General features: G+C 42.7%; 3 protein-coding genes across 6 annotated transcripts; all 3 read right to left on the bottom strand.

Moving 5' to 3' along the window:
• Positions 1–2,466: 2,466 nt before the first annotated feature.
• LOC9272389 (protein S40-7) lies at positions 2,467–9,491 on the bottom strand. 4 transcript variants are annotated; one of them, XM_066309508.1, is made up of 5 exons: positions 8,694–9,491; positions 3,485–3,597; positions 3,029–3,328; positions 2,876–2,937; positions 2,467–2,764 (listed from the first exon to the last, which is right to left on the bottom strand). In XM_066309508.1, exon 1 carries the CDS (start codon positions 9,419–9,421, stop codon positions 8,792–8,794), a length of 630 nt encoding a protein of 209 aa, XP_066165605.1. In that variant the 5' UTR covers positions 9,422–9,491; the 3' UTR covers positions 2,467–2,764; positions 2,876–2,937; positions 3,029–3,328; positions 3,485–3,597; positions 8,694–8,791. The 4 variants fall into 4 exon arrangements, with proteins under 4 accessions (XP_066165605.1, XP_015633434.1, XP_066165607.1 ...); XM_015777948.3 differs by having other exon boundaries at positions 3,029–3,597; XM_066309510.1 differs by lacking the exon at positions 3,029–3,328.
• A 1,567-nt stretch (positions 9,492–11,058) lies between these two features.
• Positions 11,059–13,680, bottom strand: LOC4336543 (uncharacterized membrane protein At1g16860). The gene is made up of 4 exons (XM_015778906.3): positions 13,225–13,680; positions 12,351–12,506; positions 11,522–11,733; positions 11,059–11,428 (listed from the first exon to the last, which is right to left on the bottom strand). The coding sequence occupies exons 1-4, from the start codon at positions 13,612–13,614 to the stop codon at positions 11,230–11,232; spliced, it is 957 nt and encodes a 318-aa protein (XP_015634392.1). The 5' UTR covers positions 13,615–13,680; the 3' UTR covers positions 11,059–11,229.
• Positions 13,681–21,142: 7,462 nt separating this feature from the next.
• LOC4336542 (homeobox-leucine zipper protein HOX22) lies at positions 21,143–22,482 on the bottom strand. Its single transcript, NM_001402404.1, has 2 exons — positions 21,990–22,482; positions 21,143–21,872 (listed from the first exon to the last, which is right to left on the bottom strand). Exons 1-2 carry the CDS (start codon positions 22,473–22,475, stop codon positions 21,528–21,530), a joined length of 831 nt encoding a protein of 276 aa, NP_001389333.1. The 5' UTR covers positions 22,476–22,482; the 3' UTR covers positions 21,143–21,527.
• Positions 22,483–24,045: the final 1,563 nt, after the last annotated feature.

Raw genomic sequence — 24,045 nt, 5'->3', positions numbered from 1 at the left:
CAAATATTATAGTTTAGCTGCTACTCAGTTTTCCTTAACACATGGTTCCCAAGCTGTTAAGCAGTGTATTTTAGGTGAAAATTTTTTATATATAAGTTGTTTAAAAAAATCTAATATATTCATCATTTTATATACTAATACTTAATTAATTATATGCTAATCGTTTTTTATGTTTTACGTGTGACTAATTAGCCGTTTCAAACATATAAGAAGAACACAGCCTTGGCGTCAAATTAGCAAAGGTTCTACACAATGCGTGCACATGCTGTCCACAGGAGAATTTTGTACCGAAGGATTACTCCACTTTGAGGGCTCCTTTATTTGGAGGAAAAATATAGAAATTTTATAGGATTTTAATTATATAGAAAAATTTCCTATGAAGCGCTTTGTTTCAAAGGAATGAATCTTATCCAATTCTTTGAAATTCCTATGAAATGGACAATCCTATAGAAATTTTAGAGGAAATTAGTAAGAGCTTCAATCTTTTGGTAACTTTTCTTTGAGTTTTTCTCTCTCATCCAATTTCTGTGTTTTTCCTACTGTTCAATTAAACGGACATTCCTATGTTTTCCTTGTGTTTTGCAATTATTTATTTTACACTTATATTTCTATCAAAATTCTATGTTTGTCTTATTCTTACGTTTTCTTAATCCTACAATTCAAATGGGCTTTGGTACTTTGATCTATCGAAGTCTCGTGCTCCCTTCTAGAACTGACTAACACTTGACTCACGGAGGACTCCGTATTCGCGGTATTTACGATTGGCACTTTGGCAGGCATGGTTTAAAACAGTGATAGTTATAGTCCTTTTGAAAACGATACATCGACACGATCGAAATATTCCAAGTTAACAAATAATAATTCCGAATTCACAAATAATAATTCCGAATCCACAAATAATGATTCCGAATCTTGACAGCAAGCACCAATCGTTCTCTTTGCTTTTGGGAGAGACAAGACCCGGGGGGTAATTAATTAAGACAGACGGTTAGGGTTCACCTTCACCAAAAAGTAAGAATACATCCAGCCAGTATCATCTTGATATCATTTCAACAATTGCATAAAGCAGTATTCATCTAGTATTTAATATTATAAGTCTTTTGATTTTTTCCTCAAACTTTTTTTATCAAGTTTGTAGAGAAAACATAGTAGTACTTTCAACACAAAATAAACATATTATTAGAATATAACTAATTTGATGTTTTGGATATTGTTTATTTTTTCTATAAACAATATCCAAAGCACCAAATTGGAAAATGTTAGAATAGATGTCGAATATACTAGTCCTATTTGGTTACGGTTGGACTTGGAGTTGTAATAGGTGTTAGGGGGTGGAGTTAGAGTCGGAGTCTGTAACCCGGCATCTCTCTTAAATAGAAAGGGGGGCACCACAATGTAACCATGGCGACTACAATGTAGCGTAGACACGCAGGGAGATGATGGCGGCATGGCCATGGACTCGTAGCGGCTAAAAGCTATATTGGTTGGGGAGGAGCGCCCATAATCAGAGCCCCGGGGATGTAGGCTTCGGGTGAACCTCGTTAACAAATATCGTGTGTTCCTGTGTCGTCATCTGGCATGTCTTGGGTGATCAATGATTGAAGCGATCGAGAAGGTTAGTCGTCGTTCCGCTATATCGGCTAACTTTTATAACAGAAAAAAGAGTCGAAACGACTCATAATATGAAATAGAGGATGTAGGTTTTTGGTGGTTGAAAAATACCGCGAAAAGGCACTGAATGCAAAACCAGAGTTTATTGCATAATACTACCTCCATCATAAAAAAAAAGAAGCATCTTAATTTCAGTACTACTAGCTCCATCCCAAAATATATCTAATTCTCAGTACAATATGTGGTATTATCTAACACTGTGAATCTGGATAAGCCGGTTTTAAGTAATATCACATCATGTATGAGACACTTACATTTTGAAATAGAGAAAGTAATTCCGAGATAAATTAGTGGCATGTACAGATTCGTGCTGCTAGGCAATATCGTATCATATTCTATATTTTGGAAAGACAAATAATTGCGAGATAAATTAGTAGTAGTGTGTAGAGATGGCAACGGGGAATTCCCTGTCGGAGGTTACTCCACCATACCCGCCTCCGCGGTGGAGAATTTTCCCCATCACCATCACCGTGAAATGCAACGGGGCAACATCTTTCCCCATCACCGCCTCTGTGCGGGTAATTTATCCCCGTGGAGCCTCCATCCCCGCTATCAACTTACTCAACAGTCAACATGTATGCATTTCTCATATCAAACAATAATTTACATACAAAAGATTAACACTCAAAATAGCAATTCTAGCCATCAATTTCAGCACATCAACAACAACTACAAGAACACAAGTTCACAAATTCAGATCACAAATTCGCAAATGCACATCATCAGTTCACAAATGCACATCATCAATTCATCACTTACAACAGCAGTGCAGCAACAAGTAGTGCAACAAAAGTGTGCCCAAGAATACAATATCCATCATATTCCCAGATTAAGCAACAACACAATAATACATGATCATTCATCATTCATCAGTCATCACTCATTAGTTATCACCACATTGCAGTAGCAACACATGTTGTCCTAGGCATACACAAAACCATAGTTCGGAGTAGGTCTTTTGTGCCAAATATCCAAAAGCATTGCCATGGTTTTACAAGTTTATCATGACACATAACAGGGGTTACAAACATCCAAAATCATTGCAAGAACAGTGCATGTCCATACATTCATGTCTTCAAACAAGAGCAAGTCCCTAAATTAAAGAAGTAGCAAAAGATATTCAATTAGTCAAGTATTTTATAAGGATATAACAAATAATGGCAGTAGGAGTTTGATTGCTAATTTTAAGTTGTTGAAAGAATACCTCAATCTGATCTTGGATATCTTGAAGGCAACTCCAAAAGCTTGCTGCTTCTTCATTATCAGCTACAAGATAACAATTATAAGAATTATTTTGCATCCATTGCATTGTAAAATCTATGCTAAGCATGATGTATGAATAAAACAGCATATGTACCTCGATACTTGTTTCGCAGCCAATCTTGTGAGCACATTAAGGCCTCCAAGAGTTCTGGAGTAAGCCGGCTACGATGCTCACTAAGAACCCTTCCACTTGTGCTAAATGCATATTCAGATGCAACAGTGCTAACAGGAATAGCAAATATATCTCGTGCTACCTTCCTCAATGTAGGAAAGCTTGTCCTAGCCACTTTCCACCAATCAAGAATCTTAAAGTTTTCTGTATTAATTGAAACCAACTCATCCTCTAGGTACCTGTCTAGCATGCGATGGCTGGTCCAACACCGCATTGGCGTCCCTTATTGTGGACCGCCGAACGTGAGTTAGTGACTCAACGAGACAACGATGCAGCCATGGAAGAGGAATTTAGTGGAGGGGGAGGGGGATATGGTACTGTAGTTAGGCATCTAGGGAGGGGTACTAAGTTGGGAGTAGGACAGCTAGATGTGCTCACCTTGCATCGTCGTCGGAGCTTAGCGGTGGTGAAGGCGAAGCCATGGCGGACTCGAGCGGCTGGTCGTCGTGTGGACTCGTCGTTTTCCCCTTTCTTGCCACCGAAGCCTTCACCTGCATCCACCATCAGCAAAACAAATAAGCCTACATGATGGATCAGATATTGACGGAGGGTGGAGGAGGAGGCCGACGTCCGGTGGCCGGTGCCGAGTCCACGACGTCCTCGGACCTGGGAGGCTGGGACTGGGAGTGAAGGGAACGGGACGGCGCGGCGTGGCGCTGGGACCTGGCCACGGGGCTCGGGAGCTGGGAGCTGGGCCACCTGGGACCGGGCAGCTCGGCGCTGGCGCGGACGCCGACACGGCGGGTGCGGCGGCCCTGCGCGCGGGCGCGAGATCGGGAGCCAGCGCTACTCAGCCGCTGTGGCCGACGGACGACGGCGTGGCGCGTGGCGGCGTGGGGATTGGGACGAGCGGGGCGGACGGTGGCGTGTGGACTGGGGAATGGGGACGGAGGGGATAAGGATTGGAATGGTTAGGGTTACACAATTGCTTTATATACTCTATGCTTTGGGCTGGTTTTTATGGGCCAAATACACAGGATATTACTACACACATACTTTTATATCGGGCCTCCACGGAGGGCGGGGACGGGGACGGTGAACCAAACCCGCCCTCGCCAGACCCGACGGAGACTACTTTCTCTCCATTTGATTCCCCATGGAGACACAATTGATACCATCACCATCACCTAATGGGAGAATTCTCCACGGGGGACCGGGGACCGGGTACCCATTGCCATCTCTAGTAGTGTGGAGAAATGATCATATTGTGCCTCATTAATACTCTTGGTTGTACTATTTCCATAGGTTTTGATTTAATGCAAACTAGCTGGGTAGCCCGTGCAATTGCGCGGCTAGCACCCATACAAAATTATCTATTTTTAATATGATTTATTCAAAATTTGTTAAATAGCTATCTCATTGTCTTAAGACTTTGAAAGACCAAACCTTATCATTCTCGTGTTTCTAATTATATAGTTTTTAAAAGTCACACCAATTACTACCCCTTATGTCATCTCCTTCTTTATTTGCTTGCTCGATCTACCACTATTTCTATTCATACTTCTTGGAACCTTTAAAAAATGGATTTTATAGTTTTTAGAGTTTATTGTCACGTTGGGTTTTATTTTTATAATTTCTAGATGTCTCGTCAAACGTTGCCATTATACTCCTCTACGGCCCATCAACTATCTCATCTCTTTATTGTCATTGAGATTTTAAAAATCGAACATAATTATCGTTTTGGTTCATTTTTACTTTCTAGAAGTCCCACCAAACCGTCAGCGGCTTTGCCATTGTACTCCTCTACGGCTCGCCCGCTGCCTCCCTTCTTTATTGTCATTGAGATTTTAGAACCGAACATGATTAGCATTGTTTTTTTTTACTTTTTAGAAGTTTCGAACCTTTAAAAATTGGACTTGTAGTTTCATTTTTTATAATTTTGAGAAGTCCCATCAAACGATGCCACTATGCCCCTCTACAACCCGTCCGCCGCCTACTCTTTATTGTCCTCGTGATTCTAAAAATCGAACATAACTATCGTTGGAATTCATTTTTTATTTTCTAGAAGTCCCGTCGACGGCTCTGCAACTATACTCTTATACACCCCACCTGCTGCTTCTCCTTTTTATTGTCATTGAGATTTTAAAAATCGAATATGATTATCAATGGGGTTTGTTTTTTTTACTTACTATAAGTCCTGGCAACCGCCTTACTCATTTGCTTCGCGGCCTGCTTGACGTCCCTCCTTCACGGCAATTGTGTTTTATTAACAATTTTTATATGTCGTATCAATCGCCACCACTCTACTCTTTTATAGGCATGTTACTTAACTTATCTCGTCATGTGTTTTAGATGGTCTTTTCTTTCAATAATCTTTATTTTTATCAAAAAATTGAGTTACTTATAAATTGTATTCCTAATTGAAATCTTATTTTTCTTTTTCTAATTTCAGAAATTTTTTAAAAAAATTAGTTAATACCGTATTGTGTTCTTTTAATGTTTTAATTTCGGATTTTATTTTATTTTTATTTCGAATTTTGATCAATCTCATATTGGGTTCTTATATGGAACCTTCTTTCAATATTGCTTATTTTTAATTCCGAATTTCAGCTATTTTTAAATTGTATTTCTAATTGGACTCTATTTTCTTTTCTAATTTTAGATTTTATTTTATTTTTATTTCGAATTTGTATTAATCTCGTATTGGGTTCTTATATGGAAACTTCTTTCAATATTGCTTATTTTTAATTCCGAATTTCAGCTATTTTTAAATTGTATTTCTAATTGGACTCTATTTTCTTTTCTAATTTTAGATTTTATTTTATTTTTATTTCGAATTTGTATTAATCTCGTATTGGGTTCTTATATGGAAACTTCTTTCAATATTACTTATGTTTAATTCCGAATTTCAGCTATTTTTAAATTGTATTCCTACTTGGACTATCCTTTCCTTTTCTAATTTTAGATTGTATTTTATTTTTATTTCGAATTTTGATTAATCTCGTATTGGGTTTTTATATGGACTCTTCTTTTAATATTCATTGTGATTCTAAAAATCGAACATAACTATCGTTGGAATTCATTTTTTATTTTCTAGAAGTCCCGTCAACCGTCGGTGGCTCTGCAACTATACTCTTATGCACCCCGCGCGCTGCTTCTCCTTTTTATTGTCATTGAGATTTTAAAAATCGAATATTACTATCAATGGTTTTTTTTTTACTTTCTAGAAGTCCCGGCAACCGCCTTACTTGTTTGTTTCACGGTCTGCCTAACGTCCCTCAATTTAATCGTCATTAGGATTCTATTTGTTGTTTTATTAACAATTTTTATATGTCGTATCAACTATCAACCGCCACCACTCTACTCCTGCCACCACTCTACTCCTTTATAGGCTTGTTACTTAATTTATCTCGTCATGTGTTTTAGATGGTCTTTTCTTTCAATAGTCTTTATTTTTATCACAAATTTTAGTTATTTATAAATTGTATTCCTAATTGAAATCTTATTTTTCTTTTTCTAATTTCAGAATTTATTTTTTAAAAAAATTAGTTAATACCGTGTTATGTTCTTTTAATGTTTTTATTTTTTATTTTCAATTTCAGTTGTTTCAACATTGTATTCCTACTTGAACTCTCTTTTAATTTTTCTAATTTTGGATATTATTTTATTTTTTATTCAAAATTTTAATTAATCTCGTATTGGGTTCTTATATGGATTCTTCTTTCAATATTGCTTATTTTTAATTCAGAATTTAAGCTAATTTTAAATTGTATTCCTACTTGAACTCTTCTTTTATTTTCTTTTGCTAATTTTGGATTTATTTTTATTTTTATTCTAAATTTTAATTAATCTCGTATTGGGTTTTTATATGGACTCTTCTTTTAATATTCCTTATTTTTAATTCCGAATTCCAGCTATTTTTAAATTGTATTTCTACTTGGACTCTCCTTTCCTTTTATAATTTTGTATTTTATTTTACTTTTATTTCGAATTTTGATTAATCTCGTATTGGGTTCTTATATGGAAACTTCTTTCAATATTACTTTTTTTAATTCCAAATTTCAGCTATTTTTAAATTATATTCCTACTTGGACTCTCCTTTCCTTTTCTAATTTTGTATTTTATTTTACTTTTATTTCGAATTTTGATTAATCTCGTATTGGGTTCTTATATAGAAACTTCTTTCAATATTACTTTTTTTAATTCTGAATTTCAGCTATTTTTAAATTGTATTCCTACCTTGACTCTCCTTTCCTTTTTCTAATTTTAGATTGTATTTTATTTTTATTTTGAATTTTGGTTAATCTCGTATTGGGTTCTTATATGGAAACTTCTTTCAATATTGCTTATTTTTAATTCCGAATTTCAGCTATTTTTAGATTATACTTCTACTTAGACTCTCCTTTTCTTTTTTTTTCTTTTTCTCCGATTAATGTGGGAATTTTTAGCCCCCACAGCGAACGTGGTACCTCATTTTCAAGCTGTCTTAATAATATAATAGATAGATGCTGCAGCTTTGCTGTAACCTCTAGAATTGTGTTTTTTTTTTGAATAAATTTTAAACGTCGTAGGACGGAACGAATATTATTTTCTCATTTATGTGTGATATCGCCTGTTGATATGGTATCTTTCCGAGATAACTGTAGGTGTGGTGTGGCATATAGCATGCCAGGTTATCTTGAAGTTGAAATGTTTTTTTCCCCTCAACAATGTTAAAGTTCTAAACAGTCTAATTAACTTAAAAAAAATGTTATTTAAATTGTTCATGGAGCACAATTGATTTATTTAGCCATGAGCACAACTGATGTCACACTGAAATATGTCAATACAACTATAGAAGATCACTTCTATTTTGGTTTGAAAAGTCACTTCCTTTAACACATAGTGATGATATACAAAACAGTACGCACACAATACGTCCTTTTTTCAGCTTTGTCTTAACACCTGACCATGCAAATTTAGCTATCTCGAACCATTTACAATCCAAAGCTGAATCTTTCTACGGATTGCTTTGTAAAGCACCTTCTTTCGAAGAGAAAATTGTTGCAGTCTAGTCTGAAACAATTGCAGCCCACTGCGATTAATTGCTTCATAACCAATGGAGTACTAGTTTTCTTCTCTAGGGAAAACGTAGAACTTCAGAACCTTGAACCTCACGTCGACACTGATCTAAGGTGGTGTTTACATCCAGGGACTTAACTTAAGTCCCTGTCTTTAGACACTAATTTAGAGTATTAAATATATACTACTTACAAAACTAATTACATAAATAAAAGCTAATTCACGAGACAAATTTTTTAAGCCTAATTAATCTATAATTAGAGAATGTTTACTGTAGCATCACATAGGCTAATCATGGATTAATTAGGCTCATTAGATTCGTCTCGCAAATTAGTCCAAGATTATGGATGGGTTTTATTAATAGTCTACGTTTAATATTTATAATTAATTTTCAAACATCCGATGTGATAGGAACTTAAAAGTTTTAGTCCCATCTAAACAGGGCCTAATACTAACAAATTTTTTAAGATAATGGAATAAAATTTCAGCCTATGCTTAACTAGCCATAGCCCAAAATACTAACAAATAGTACTAGCCATCGAAACATTACCCCCTACAATCCCGAGCTTAGCAAGAAATCCCCAACCTTTTTTCATACGGATCATCAGTAATCCAGTACAACACGAAGCAGGTTGCTGATGTGTGGCGGCAGCGAGAGAAACCTCCAAAGGTTCATATCCTTTTTCACAGGTCGAGGAAGCCGGTGGTGCGCCACACCGCGTTGCGCACGCGCCGGAGGTCGCGCCCTTTCAGCGTCCGCCCGGCGCCCTCCATCACCGACGCCGCCGCCGCGGCGCGGCGCGCGGCCATCTCGTGCGGCGGCACCACGAGCTCGTCGTCATCGTCCTCCTCGTCGTTGAGGGCCTCGTGCTGCACACCACGGCGACGCCTGTCGCTGTCCGTGGCCTTGGGCCAGGCCGGCACGGCGACCGGCGCCGACTGGTGGTACGGCTGCGGGGGCTGCTGCCTCTCCGGGCGTGCCTTGGCCGGGATGGACGCCGTGGGGGCGTGATCGTCGGCGAGGAGGGCGGACAGGCCGACGCTGCCGGCGGCGGGGAAGGCGTGGGACGACGACAGCGGCCGGCGGACGCCCACGCCCGCGGACGCGGACGGGGTGAGGGACGGCGAGGAATTGGTTGAGGAGGCCCACGAGGAGGGCGAGGTGTTCGACGACGACGACGACGACCAGACGACGTCGCGCTCGTCGAGCTCCAGCTCGTGGTCGCCGCTGCCGTCGTCGGGCTGCTTGAGGAGGCCGAGGAAGCGGAGCGACGGGGACGTGGCGGCGCCGGAGCGGCGATCGGGCTTGGACATGGCCGGGGAGCCTCGGCGCTCACTCGCTCAGCTGCCGCTGCCGCAGCGCCTGTGCCGCTGTGTGGTGGCTACTGACCAGCGCGTCGTGGGTTTTTTTTAGCCTTTGGGCGCGCTGCTATTATTGGCGGGCTAGTGGCGGTCGCGATGTGGGCGGGGGGAGGTGAATTATTGTGGGGATGATGGCAACCGAGCCCGAGCGGGGTCGCCATGTGTTGGCGACTCCGTGTCGTGTGCTCGCCGCGCGAGGGATCGCGTCGTGACACGGCCGTGCCGAGCGGCGCCTGAAATCCACCAGCCTTTTCCGAAGCCTCTGCGCCTGGAATCTGGAATCATTCCTCGTAAAATCGTCGCCCAGAAAAAAAAGCAGCGAAGCTTTTCGTTGACAGGTGCGTGCGAGCAGAACTTCGGAGTTCAGAAGCAGTAATATCGACTGTATATGCGTACAGATACACTCGTTTACAGATGAACCGATCAGCATGTCATCATCAGCAAGGAAGTGGACAGACTTGGTTTAAAATGGGGTTACAGATAAACAATCGGATCTCGCTAGCATCACTAGCGGATGTGCGTTCCCCTTGATCCAATGGTTATAGAAGCACGAATCACGGAAACGATTGACAGGGCACCTACCACCCCCACCGTCCCTATTCCCTGCACTTACTCCCTCCGTCCTAAAAAAAAAAAACAAACCCAGTTTCCGTGTACAACGTTTGATCGTCCATCTTATTTAAAAAAATTATTAAAAAAATTAAAAAGACAAGTCACGTATAAAATATTAATCATATTTTATCATCTAACAACAATGAAAATACGAATTATAAAAAAACTTCATATAAGACGGACAGTTAAAGTTGGACACAGAAACTCAGGGTAAGTTGGACACGGAAACCCAGGGTTTGCCTTTTTTTTTTGGACGGAGGGAGTAGGTTTTTCTTTGTTGAGGATGAGGAAAAAAAAAACGAGGGGTGCGATCAATCAAGCTTGACACGGGGAAAAAGAAAGCTTGGATATATTATTAGCCGGTGAGGCCGCTTGTGTAAGACGTCAGTCTGTCTGTTCGTTTCGTTTCGTTTTCAGTATTCACTCGTTGCCAACTTGCCTTCCGAGCCCAAATTAGCTGAATCTGCTGCTTATTTCTTGGACGTGCAGAGACCTTCGAGGTTTATGCAGGCTCAGACCTCTCGAGATTTCACAGTTTTTTCAAGTGCACGTGTGGCAGAAGGATGGAAGCCTTGGAGAATGCTGCTTGGGAGGTAAAGGCGCTTATCATTTTGGTTTTGCAAAGATGGGGATTGGTGAACACTGAACAGAACGACAAAGACTGGCAAGGTTATTTGTTTGACCACCTCTTTAAGACTTTAACCATCGGGAAGAAAATTACGTACTAACTTTCTGTATTGTTGGCAAAACAAAAGGACCTGTCAGGCTCTTACAGAAAAATAACAGTTCTGTGATCGGCATAACTCACAGGGCACTACGCAAGTATCTGCAAGGAACCAAACTATGAACGTACCACCGAGGCATCTCATATACTCTCCACTAGTAGGACTAGTAAAACTGAAGATAAGAGTAGTACACTATCGGCAGAACTACCAATGTACAGCAATGATAAATGAAGGGGCCAAATGAAATGAGAATTGAGAAGATACCCAATACACTTCCAGATCGGGCAAGGCATTAGCAATTTCAATCAAGTAAGAATTTACATTCTAATGATGTTGTGGTCCCATAGAAGATCCCAAGGGGCAAGGGCATTGCACTAGCATTGTTAGCTGTTACACTTACATCTCATGAGTTCTGACATCAGTTCACGAAACACCAGAATTGTGCATAAAATAGCTTCTATCAACTAATCTCAGAACAATACCATCAAAATAAGTTGGAAGGAGAAACGACAGAAACACACAACCTGTAGAAATAGGTTCAGGTGGTGGAAGTATCATGAGATCGCCATCTTTCTTGCTTAAAATTCCGATCACGCTCAATCGCATACCTTCAGCGATATACCTACAGGTTTTGCATTCACATTTTAAGTTTCCAAAGATGCAATATGCAAAGATGCTGGCAAAATGTATATCTATTATCGAGCAATTTGATTACCCTTCTTCGAGACGGATAAGCTGACATTCTTCAGAAGGAATATTTCTTTCATCCAGCCAACACCTCAAGGTTGAAGATAACTCAGTGTTCCCGCTTGTCGTAACCAGAAGATTTTCATCGATCAAGGGAACTACTCTCGAGTCGTGCCCAGCTTTCACCAAGGCTCTTTTACCTGATTTTGCATCCGTTATGTAGAAATCAGCAGCAAACCTCTGCCCAACTCCACAAAATATTTGAATAAGACAAACATCACACTATCTATGGCATCTTACTGCCTTTATAATGAACTCAATTTTACAGCAACAGATACAATGACATTAGAGAAATTAAAAGACTACTAAATAAACAACTCAGACATAACGCAGATGAGCAACAGTTTTAAAATTGTGAAAAATGGGTAATGTCTACTCGTTGATCTACTTATGAAATGTATTGTTTTTTTTGTTCCATTGTACTATGCAGTCAAGATCTCTCGAACTTTACATACAACTGAGAAACGGTATTATGAATTTCCAATTTATCACCAATATTGCACAAGTGGAACTGGAACTGAAACAATAGGTTATTACTAATTGTGTACAATAATAATGCAAGCTAGTTTATGAAATAGTAATGCTTTTGTAATCATCATAAAAAACAAACACACTAGTATTACAGTTGGATTGAATTGGGCTAGCTTGAGTCATGATAAACAAAAAGGTGAAACAATAATTAAAAAAACAAAATTTTAATGACATAAGGTGCAAGATAAATGAAAATACCCATGTGTTCTGTAGACTCCACCACACATACACTAGAAGCCCTTGAGATAGCAACAAAGCATCCTTACCTCAGCGTGTGTCAATTTCCACTTGGAACAGCGGTTCTTAGGATTAGCTACTTCAGAACCCCATCTTCCACATTTTCGCAATAATGTAGATGTATATACACAATTCTCTACTTTCTCGTATGAAGAAATCAGTGAAATATCACCGCACGCAACAAGCTGCATAAAACAAGGGGCATCACCACACATGCAAGAATAACACATTATCTGATTTTTTTTAAACAATGCAAGAATAACATGCTGAAAACTGAACACAACTAAAAAGAATATTTTTTGTAACAAGAGTAGAACATAATGAAAAACAATAAATGTACTGTAATAGGAAAATGTGGAAAAAAACACAAATCAATGCATCACAGCATACACTCCCTAAGGTAAAAGGCACAAAATTTCCCCTTCAGACTAGAAGATACATTCAATGTACTACCAGTACAAAGTTGAGAAAGGAAACAAAGAAACTGCCCTTGACTGGTTCGATATGGCCAGTGAACCTACTGCATACAAATCTGGACATTGCTGTGCTTGCTCCCCATTGCACGATTATGGAATCCATAATTTGGCGCATCCTATTTACACTGAACTACGTGACCACCAAAAAACGAAGAACACTCAAGGTGCAAACAAACCCCACTATGAAACAATGCAAGTGTATCCGGTCCACAATTCCACAAGTTACATGAAAGCACTATATGATGTAGAATTACGGCACCAAATGCATTATTCTCCATGCATCTAGTGGCTCCACCAAAATGCTCCTTATCAATTCAGCAATTCAGAATTCAGAGACTTAAAGACGGAATAAAATAGACTTATTGGATCAATAGCAGCACATTCATGGCAAAAGAAAGATAATGCTTTTGCAAATGGGCAAACATACACCGGTGATCTTGACGAGCTGGTCGTCGGTGGCGGAGCGGAGGCTGGACGCGGGCAGCCCGTCCACGAACCGCCGCAGGGCGCGCCCCGACGCGGAAGCCGCGGCATTCCACAGGAGGAACGCGACGACGGCCGCGGAGAGGAGCACGGCCACCACGAGCAGTGCGGCGCTGTGCACGACGGCGAGGACGAGCGCGCCGAGGCCGAGCCCCACCGCGAGCAGCGCCGCGACCGCCCAAACCGCCGCCCTCGGGAACGGCGCCAGCGCGGGGAGCCCCCCCGCATCCCCGGCGGTGGCGCATAGGTCGTTCAGCGAGGCCGCGGTCGCGGCGGCCTCCTCGTCGGCGGTGGCGCCGCGGTGCTTGCCGCCGTCCTCGCCTCCCGGAAGCATAATCAGCTCGCGCCGCTGCTGGGGTGGGCGTCTCGGGGTCGGGGGGTTTCAGTTTACTCCTCTTTCTTTTTTCCTTTTTTTCTTCTATTGGACCTTTTTGTCCTCAACTCGGTATGGTGGGTTTGGTTTTTGGCGTGCGGTTTAAGGAAACCAACGTGGAGCGCATCGGCAACTCTACTTTAGCGTGACATGTGGGACCATAACAAATCTGGCCCGCATGTCAGTGACACAGACAAGGCTGTGGGGGGTGAGCTGTGGAGTACACGGCGTAGTTATCCTCCTCTCGCTTTTGGAGCAAAAAGGAGTACTAGCAATATGACATGTGGGGCCCGGGCAACCTGTACCGATGTCAGCGAGAGCCCGTGGTGCGATGCCTCGTGCGTCGGAGAACGTGGACCACGGGATCAGGGCATTGCGTGCTCACATGAGCTGCTCCTCATCACTGGGTTGTGAGTGACTGACACTGAAGCGGTTGGCGTTGTACTCGCACAATTTGTGTCCCTGGCTAGTGGGGCCCGGTTCATGTGCTTACCGATCATGTGTACTTGATCTAGTACTAGTACTCCTAGTACCGAGTGATCTGTACTAGTACTATGCACAAGTATGGTTGGGGGCAAATGGTATAGTAGTACAGGAGGAGCTAAGCAGAAGAATTAAGAAACTGACACAGCCTTAACCTACGTTTTGGGTGGATTAGTTAACAGTAATCTCATGACCTCATCCGACGAGCGGTTTTGAGCCGTTGCGAGAAGAGGAAGCAAACAGTCACATGCCTAATCTTTTCGATACTCTCAAGTTTGAATCGCCACTTGCCCCGAGACTGACGGTGGTGCAGACTGCAGCGACCTGCTCTGCATCACACCACTCGTATACATGGAGGCGCTACTGCGCTAGTGGTGCTAGCTAGCGCTGCGCTGGGCCCCCTGGATCCGATCTGCAATCTGATCCATTCAATTGTACTCGCCGTACTCTCCCTCTCGGTCAATGCTACTGTAGTATCGTACTCTTGTGGCCAGCCGCTGGCGTCCGTGGTACTGTACCTCGACTGGTTGACGGAAGCGGCGTGATGCCGTGCGTAGACCAACGCGCCATGTTTCACTGTGCTCTCCGTATACTGTTCACAATGCCCCACGCAGAAAGCCACACCCGTGACCGCTCCGGGTGCGTCCGGTGGTCCGGCGGAATTTCGAGGGGAAACCGAGCCGAGCGCTGCGCCGTGCCGGCGTACATGCGTGTCGGCGAGCGGGGGCACGCGAGGCCCAGCAACGGGTAGTGGCGAGATGGGCCTCCCACTCGGCCGCTCCTCGAACGGCCAATACTGGGCTAGAGAAAGGCTCATCTGTAACAGCCCACACACGGACCACTCACCCTAGCCGAGTTAATTAGAGGAATAAGTTCACTCTGACTCCCTTACAGGATTTGAGATCCGTGAGTATTCACTCGAGTCCCGCTCAGTGAGAGATTGAAAGGTTCTGTACATCTCTTTAGCTTACGTTGGCGACAAGTAAGCCAGCCGGGAGGGCTTAGTACGTGATGTCAATGATTTCATGCTTACTTGTAACTGCAGACTGCTCATCTTTAGTTCCTTCCCAATTGCTATATACAATATGCTCTGGTCAATCGACCGGTACTAGATAATGACTTGCTCCTACAAAGTTTACACACACCACCCCCACCTCAAGAGAAAGCAAAGGCTTTGCCCGGTCCTCAGTATCCTCGCGCCTACGCTGGCAGAGAATTGACACTTACCAACCAACCTCGTCTTTTCGGCCACGCGCGGACACCTTATCACATTAACAACAACGGGATCGATCGATCGCGCCGATCTTTAGCTAGGTGGCCACCGCCGCATTGCCGGCGATCGATAAGATGGCCAGATGGGAGGATGGAAGAGACGGCGCCACACGACGTCGCGCTCCTCCTCGTACTCGCGCTACGCGCTGTCCCGTCTCGTCGCGGCAGCTAGCGCATCGTCTCGCCACGCCACGCACACCGGTATACCCGATCGGTGTGGATGGAGCTAGAGTACCAATTACCAAAGCTCTTTCGTTTGGTCCCTGTCACGTACTGCAGTTGCAGGGCCAGCTCATGCATGTGCACGCTTCGCGCCCCTAGCCAGGGTAGCTGCTATCTGCAACTCTCTCTCCGCTAAAGCGGCACACTGCTGATCGATTGTAATTTGATGGTGATTGCTGAAGCTTTTTGCCACAGGCAAGGACCAGGCACTGTGCAAGCTGGATATACAAGATTCTTTACTTCGCGCGAACGCAAGTTTGCCATAGCAAAGCTTTCAGTGGCATTAAGCTGAAGGTCGCTAAGACGGCCGGGGACAATGCAAAGAAGTATGAGTGCGATTGCGAAAGCAAACGGTATGTTACACGCGGCATATGCAACCGGCTCGGGTCAATGGGGAAAAAAACGATGATCCATGAGTCCAGTTACGCACTGTGTGATCAGATACAGACATGGACCATAAAGCAGTGCAATGATCGAATCGTTAGCCACATTATCCTTGCAAAGTGGTGTTTGGGCGGTTAACCCAACGGAAGGTCGCCCAGCTCTTTCTCTGTTTTTTTGAGAGATTGGGAGGCCCAGCTTTTCGTTGCGCCTTTCCGGTGTTTCTAGAAGATTTCACACGGCCTGAAGCTGGAGCTCCAAGACACCGTTGGTTTTAAATTGGGGTTTTAATCAGCTCCCAAAGTCGCAGCTTTAGCCGTGTTGGACTCCTTTTGATCTCCTTCTTTTGAGCAGGTCGCCATCAGGTGTAAAAAGCACTTTTTTGGGTGAAATCGGAGATCAGAGATCAAAGGATAAAGTTGCCCCCCCAATAGCATAAAAAATCGGTCTGTTGGTTTGTCAATTGTCAAGCTCGAATTGGTGTACAAAAAATTCTGAACTAGTCGTTCTCTGTCGATCAAAACAGTGCTAAACAAATGTGTGCAACCTCTCTTTCACGTACATTGCCGTATAATATTTCCGAAACGGTGTACAGATATACAAGTGGAATAATTTTAAATTCCAAAGAGCTTTTGATTGGGGATAACCAGTTCGTCATGGTTTGTCTGAAGATCTCTCTGATAACTAACGATTTGATTGGATACCTTAGTTTTTCCACGTAGTCGTAGAAGCAGTGGTTTAGACGTCATATGTATTGAGATTCTTCTCTAACAGGTCCAATACCAAAGCAAATAAGCAATGCCCACCAATGATTATTTAGAAAACTGGAGTATAACAATGACCTTGCCTGTTGCTTTGACTATAATGATCATTTCTAATAATGATCCTTTCAATTCTCCTACTAACCTACGCATTTAAAGAAACTAATCTGTATCGCACCAAACAGTTAACTAACCATAAGTGATCATCAATTCTCTGAGTCTCTGACCCATCATTGGTCACGCATGTTGAATGCGTGAATGGAGAACAGCAATCCAGACAGGGAAAAAGAATAAAACAAACCAATTAAGCACCAACATATAGGCCCTGACTAGTCCCAATATCAAATTAATTTCCAACATAAACCAGCAGGACTTGTCCAATTCAGAGCTAGTCAGGTTTCTTCATAAATAAGCATACATCCAGCCATATGATCTGCACAAGCCCGTATTTACCAATTTAAAGAAAAGGCAAGTTCCTTTATCCAAAAATAAACAAACCACTACTGCCAAAAATACTTGTGCTATCCTACGCGTCCACGAGATAAACTCCATTTTAGAATTCTCAGGAATATCTGTCCGGCAAAAATCGTTTTACGTTTCAATCATGACACAGTACGGGAGGACTGGAGGACCCGTTTCGGCCACACATTCGAGCCACCGGGCCACGGCTCGAGAACTTTCTCCTCGCTGCCTCACTCTCCTGAATTCCTGATCCGTGACGTGCAGGCAGGCAGGTCCAGAAGTACTCATACTGCTGCTGCTAGCTATCGATCGATCGATCGATGGATGTATCCATCCCTTTGGGATTTCTCACTCTTTTATTTTTCATGCATTGTGCCTGCACAGTAGCGGCCAATTCGCAAAGCGGCAAAGGGGGACAAAAAAGTCGACATTGCCAAGCAGTCGAATGTTTGCTAGGCTCCAAAGCGAAAAGCCCTGGCACGTATTCATCTCCTGTTGATAGTATAGCAACGAGACGACAACGACCTGCCGACTACTGGGTGTAGAACAACGGCGTCCTCTTTTCCTTGACGTGTAGTGTCGTCTCATCGCAAGCGTTCCGGACAGATCACGCGCTGTATTATCAACCGTGGACTGAATGCAAACCCAGGGAGGATTTGTTTTTCATTCGCTGAGAACTCTGGGTCAGTTTGTTAAATTTTGGCAGGGTAGAAATGAGAAGATATTTGATTGGTGTTAGAATTATAATGGTAAGAGAAAGTCCTCGAGTCTTATCGGCTATCACCATAAGTTGATGTATATTATTAGTCGGTCCGGGTTTGAGAATCATTCATTGCTTAATACTATTGATATGATAGTCTCTCCATTCATATCTTCCTTTTTGAAAACGTGCTAGTAAAAGATCAATATATTTGCAATGCCTAAACTTTAGCGGAGTAAATTTTCCATGTAACGTTTTGGGTTTGCTATCATACAAAAATTGTTGCTTTAGCCCTACTATCAGAACATCGAAGTTTTAGCTAGGGAGCACTATAAATAGATACCATCTTTTTTAAATAGTAAGCAGTCTCTGACTTTGCATACCAGAAATGAGAACCAAAGTTGTACTAAAATTATACTGTTCTTTTTTTATTTGTTCCATCATTATACATCCTTTTATTCAATAAAAAAACTACTGCATGTGTGCCGAATGGCAAAGCCGAGGATATAAATCATTTCCATTTATCTAAGTGAGAATTATGTGTTTGGTACTCCACAAGAATTTTAAAATGTGTTTTAAACTACATGTTTGGATATAATAATTTCTATTGTCTGAGTGGGAATGCATAATAGTTGTAAAATGTGTTTGGTTCTCCACAAGCGTTTCTATATATGTATTCATTCACTCATGTGAGTGAGAATAATGGCTGCATGCTACTCCCTCCGTTTCACAATATAAGTCATTCTAGCATTTCCCATATTCATATTGATGCTAATGAATCTAGATAGATATATATGTTTAGATTCATTAGCATCAATATAAATATGGTAAATGCTAGAATGACTTATATTGTGAAACGGAGTAAGTAAGTAGCACTGAAAAACTGTGAGATATATCGAATTACGACTTGTGATCCTATATATGCCTTGTCCTGAGTCAATGCCTATCTAAGATTGACGGTGAACATCTTGGAACTCTCCGCGTCAATCTTAGATGAATAAAAGGCTACAAATTCCAAAATTAATTAAAAATTTCCATATCTATATCTATATCTATACTATTATAAAAATTGAAGATGTTTTTGCTGGTATTTTGGTACGTCGTCCGTGTTTAAGTCAGTTTTTAAGATTGTTCGTTTTTGGAAATACATATCCGTGTTTGAGTTGGATTTCAAGCTCATTTGCTTTTGGAAATAGAAAATGAGTTGTATAAGAAATCTCTTTTTAGAAAACTCCGCATGCTAACTTGAGATGAAAGTCTGACTCCTAGCTGTAGCTCATGATTTTCTAAAAAAAAATCCCAAGCGATATCCCACAGTAAATTTTACCATAACTAAATCATATAACAATAATAAGATTAAATAGCATTCACCCGTTGCAACGCACGGGTATTTTTCTAGTTATTTTTTAAAAAAGGGAAAATACTATTCATCCAAATCTATTCAACTGGTATAACAATATTAGGATAAGATGAATCTCTATCATTTGGTGTATTGTATGGATACCCTTAAAAAAATATATAGGTCTAATATATAGAGGGTTTACACTACCAACTCAAGCTGATCGATTTTCATGAAATTTTGTGATTTTGAGGTGGCTCAAAATGATATTTTGAGGGAGATTTGAATGGTTTTTCAGAAATTCAAATTTGAAATTGTAAATCGAATAGAAATTTGATCAAAATTGGATGAAAATTACCGGTTGTAGACATGTTGTTAGGGATCAAAATCCAATCCCCATGGTTTTGTGAACCCTACTAATATGACTAAGAACTATCATGCATTCTCCACTAACTGCATATTTTCTTAGATAACAAAAGGCTCAATAGCAAATAGCACCTCCGTATCAAGAGATGCACACAAGAACATAACCAACAATTAATCTAAATTACAAAAGGGACTTTAAGGCGAGAAAATTAGCCCGCTTGAATGCAACACACTAGAGTACAAAATCTAAAACTTCATTGTTTTAAATTAACATGCTTGCAAAAGGTAAATACCATGATTACTCAACCTGGAAATCTTATATACGTTCAAGAGAGCGATCGATCAAATGTGAATTTGATGTGCTTGCGACCCATTGACAGTGAGCAGTAAAAAATTCTTGGCCATGCATATCTCAGACTCTCAGTAGTGTTCCTCGTCGAGCCACCTCAAACCTAAGAAAGATTTCTTTCAGTTGCTCATTTCAAACGATTCAACACTTCAGTTATGAAGAACCATGGGTTGCCCTAAAAAGAATAAGCCAATGCCAAAATTTTAAATTTAAAAACTTAATTTTGAGTTTATTTTAAAATATTTTCAACATATTTTCTTTTTCAGCATTGGGTTTTCAGTCACTAAGAATATGTCTATAAAAATTTTACAAATAAATTAAACCGATGAGGCCTGGACAATATATGACAGAGTCAAAAGGAGCATCGCTAAATCAAGAGGTCACTAGATCGGGACATGGAGGTGTGAGGAGACTTAGTGAATTAGAGTTAAATAAGGAGCAAAAGAGACTAAGGCTGTGTTTGAGGGAGAGGGAATTGAGAAGATTGGAAAGATACGCAAAACGAGGTGAGCCATTAGCGCATGATTAATTGAGTATTAACTATTTTAAACTTCAAAAATGTATTAATATGATTTTTTAAAGCAACTTTCATATAGAAAATTTTTGCAAAAAACGCACCGTTTAATAGTTTGGGAAGCGTGTGCGCGGAAAACGAAACAAACAATTTCCCTATGTTCTCCAAACGAACGCAGCCTAAGGTTATCTATAATTTTCCTTACAACTTTCATCAAAATCCGTGTTTGGGGTCTACCAATCACACTGAAACTATGGAGTATATATACCTAAATAAACTAAGAAATGATCAAAGTTAGCTTGGAGAATCCTACAAAATCCTTATTATGTTGACTTCTTACATGCTACTCCCTCATTTCCATAATATAAGACACAACTACATTTTCTGGACGTTCCATAATATAAGGCATGCATGCATGCATACAATTAATTAGGACCTCTTCTCCATTAAATTATTACTTTTTTAAATCTTCCATCCTCAAGATCTCTTATTCTATTGGATGCATGCATTATATTTATTAGGGTGATACAAACTATGAGATGATAATAATTGTTTCTTGGTCTTTGGGTTAAATGTGGTTGTGCCTTATATTTTGGAACGGAGTGAATATCATCTTAGTATATGCATGTGTACTTATGTGTAGATATAAAACTAGTTTAATAATATCGTCAATTGAACATCTTTCGAATAGATTACTACTAAATCCGAATTCGAAGTGACCACAAAAGATGCTTGAATTCCTATGCAACTCTTCCAATGAGCTCGATCTAGTTTTCTCCATTTTAGCACCATCCAAAACACAAAGTCCATTGGCTTAATTGCTTCCAAGGTTTCCACCACCACTACTCCAACGAGATTCCTCTTGCAACCCCAATCTACAAACCGGCCCCACACGTCATTGCCACGGCCCTCTTTTCCCTCTCTGTCCAAGGGAGACGGCAGATCAGTCGAGGAGACGTGATCCACGTACTTTAAGCTACATGTACACACAAATTAACCTAGGGTAATATACTACTCTCTGTCTTTCAAGCCACCGCATTCCACTCGACGAGCGGCCATGGCTCCCACAGCTCCGGCGTGGCGCAGAAGGACTCCGGGAACAAGCCCTCATCGTAGTCAAGCTGGTCGTCGCACTGATCCGACTCCACCGACACGTCCGCCGGCGTGGCGCACGTCGCGCCGCCGAGCACGCAGCTCTCCGGCGGCTCGAGGTCCAGGCACCCCGCGGCGGCGTTCCTCTTGTCGTCGTCGTCGTCGACCTCCTCGCTGCCTGATCCGTTGCAGCTGCTGCTGCTTGCTGCCGTCGTGGCGGCACCACCGTTGCCGCTCCTCTCCTCCCGTTCCCTCAGCCTCTCTCTTAGCTCGTGCAACTGCATATTACATGCAAAGAGCAATCAAGTTAGCGTTTGAATTAATTATGGAACACATGATCTGCATGTTCCTACGATTAGTAGCTAAGCTAGCTTGCTTAATTCATCGTTAATTACCTGGACGGTGAGAGCGAGCTTCTCTTGCTTGAGGGACTCGACGCGGGAGTGGAGGGCGTCGTACTTGGAGCGGAGTGCGGCGTAGTCGTGCTCGAGCTGCTTGGAGCGCCACCGCGCGCGCTTGTTCTGGAACCAGATGGCCACCTGCCGCGGCTGCAGGCCCAGCTCGCGCGCCAGCTCCGCCTTCTCGCGGGGCTCCAGCTTGGCGTGGTGCGCGTGGAACATGGACTCCAGCGACCGTATCTGCTCCTCCGTGAACCGCCGCTTCCTCTCCCCGGCCCCGCCCCTCCCCGGCGCCGCCGCCGCCCCGCCACCGCCCAGGTCCATGTACTGCTCGTCCGCCATCATCGCCGGCATGCACAGCTGCGGCGGCACCACCGGCGCAGGCGGTGGCATCAAGAACTGGTGCTGCTGCTGGAGGTGGTGGTGGTCACCCCGATCCATGGCGATCCTAGCCCAGCTAGCTAGCTGTGTTCGACCATTCATCCCTCTCCCGGCTCCCGGCCCGGTCGGCCCCTTTTATACCGGTGCGAGGAGTGACGTGTCCACGTCCGGTCCGGGGGAGATGCGAACATGTGGTCTTTGCGATTGCGGGTAAAGAAAACCGCCGGGGCCCCACGCACCGTGACACCGAGCAAAGCTGCTTTTGTTTCCCGCCAAGTGTCACGAATCCGCCCGCGCCAAAAGCTGTGCCCCTGCCCCCGATGGTTATCCGGCCGCCTCGGGATCGCCACTTGACACGTGGCGCCGGTGACGAGCACGAGTGCGAGATATTCTTCTCTCCTTCTCCCGTACCGGTTCCTTGTTGGCCTACTGCTAATCGTTGGCTGCTGTACAACACCTCCGGATTTCTTTTTCGTTTATTTCTCTCCCTCTTTGGCCTCTTTCGATCGATCGCCACCTCGTGCAGGAAATTGGTACCACTGCTGCTAAGGTGTACATGCAGTAGTCGTTCACTCGTTCGTACGAAGAACCGGATGATGGCGTGCGTGCATGCGCCAATGGGTGGCGGAAAGGTGGGTGCGCCGGAGAGAGACGGAGACGCGCGCAATTGGAACAGGTAGGCCAATGGCCGAGGAGAGCGCGGCGCACGCGGTCGCGGTCGCGGTCGCGGCGCCAAGTGTACGGGGGGCTTCGCCCGAAAGGCTCGTCGAGGTGGCGCGCCGCGTTTGTCCCGTTGCGCGCGGGCGCCCCGGGCTGCGCGCGCCTGCGCTACGTCGTACCAGTGTGTAGAGCTAGCCAGCGCGCGGTGCCGGGTCTTTTCGGCTTGATGTGTGATGGCCCGCTGCTTGTTCACGTACCAACGAGACAGTGGTGGGGGTAACAAGATTAGAGACAGATAATTAGATACGGCTAGGTGATAACCACTTCGATATGAATGATCAACTGGATCGATCTGATTAGTGCGCAGGGCTTATCTCGATGGATCATTATCGTCGATCTCTGTACCGGGTGAATTTTCTCCTACTCGATATCGGCGAGGAAGAGAAGAAAAGCGGTTCGTACGTTGTTCCCAATCTCTTGTCCGGTCACGTGTTGGAGTCGATCAGGTAAGTTAAAAGCGGTGGTGATCCAATGTGTTGGATCACCTTTTACTTGGATTGTTCAATTCGATCGAGGGGATAATCACGCCGCAATCGCGGTAGCGAACGAGTTAACTTAAAAGCGCCGCGATCATCTATTATATACTAAAACTCCATAAAACTTTCTACAAACGCTCTCAAACCGCCACGTGGCGCTCTAATAAAATAGAGAAAATCCTATAAATTCTAAGAAAAAAATAGCATATATCCCTTGATTTTCACTTAAATTGGTGGGTCCAATATTATACACCGTTAGATAAAATTGATCTTAAAACAAACTAAATACCATGTGTCCCACCTATCCTCTCCTCCCGTGCATTGGCAGGTGGAGTATATACCGTACCCTCCCCCCTTTTTTTCCTTTTTTCTTCTTTTTTCCATTTATATATATAATGTATATATTTTTAAAATAATGATAATTTTACAAACAAAGAATCTACCATCATATAACTTAAGCCGGTGTACTTTTTACT

This window comes from Oryza sativa, chromosome 4 (assembly GCF_034140825.1).
Source record: "Oryza sativa Japonica Group chromosome 4, ASM3414082v1".
Lineage (NCBI taxonomy): Eukaryota > Viridiplantae > Streptophyta > Magnoliopsida > Poales > Poaceae > Oryza > Oryza sativa.
The sequence above is the reverse complement of the archived record's forward strand: the minus strand, read 5'-3'. Positions and strand labels throughout refer to the sequence as shown.

Excerpts from the sequence above, each read along its gene's own strand:
- LOC9272389 (XM_015777948.3), bottom strand. The coding sequence starts at position 9,421 with ATGTCCAAGCCCGATCGCCGCTCCGGCGCCGCCACGTCCCCGTCGCTC.
- LOC4336543 (XM_015778906.3), bottom strand. The coding sequence starts at position 13,614 with ATGCTTCCGGGAGGCGAGGACGGCGGCAAGCACCGCGGCGCCACCGCC. Across the intron at positions 11,734-12,350 it reads GGAAATTGACACACGCTGAG|AGGTTTGCTGCTGATTTCTA; the intron begins GTAAGGATGCTT and ends GGAGTTGGGCAG. Across the intron at positions 11,429-11,521 it reads CTTATCCGTCTCGAAGAAGG|GTATATCGCTGAAGGTATGC; the intron begins GTAATCAAATTG and ends CAAAACCTGTAG.
- LOC4336542 (NM_001402404.1), bottom strand. The coding sequence starts at position 22,475 with ATGAATGGTCGAACACAGCTAGCTAGCTGGGCTAGGATCGCCATGGAT. Across the intron at positions 21,873-21,989 it reads AGCTCGCTCTCACCGTCCAG|TTGCACGAGCTAAGAGAGAG; the intron begins GTAATTAACGAT and ends TGTAATATGCAG.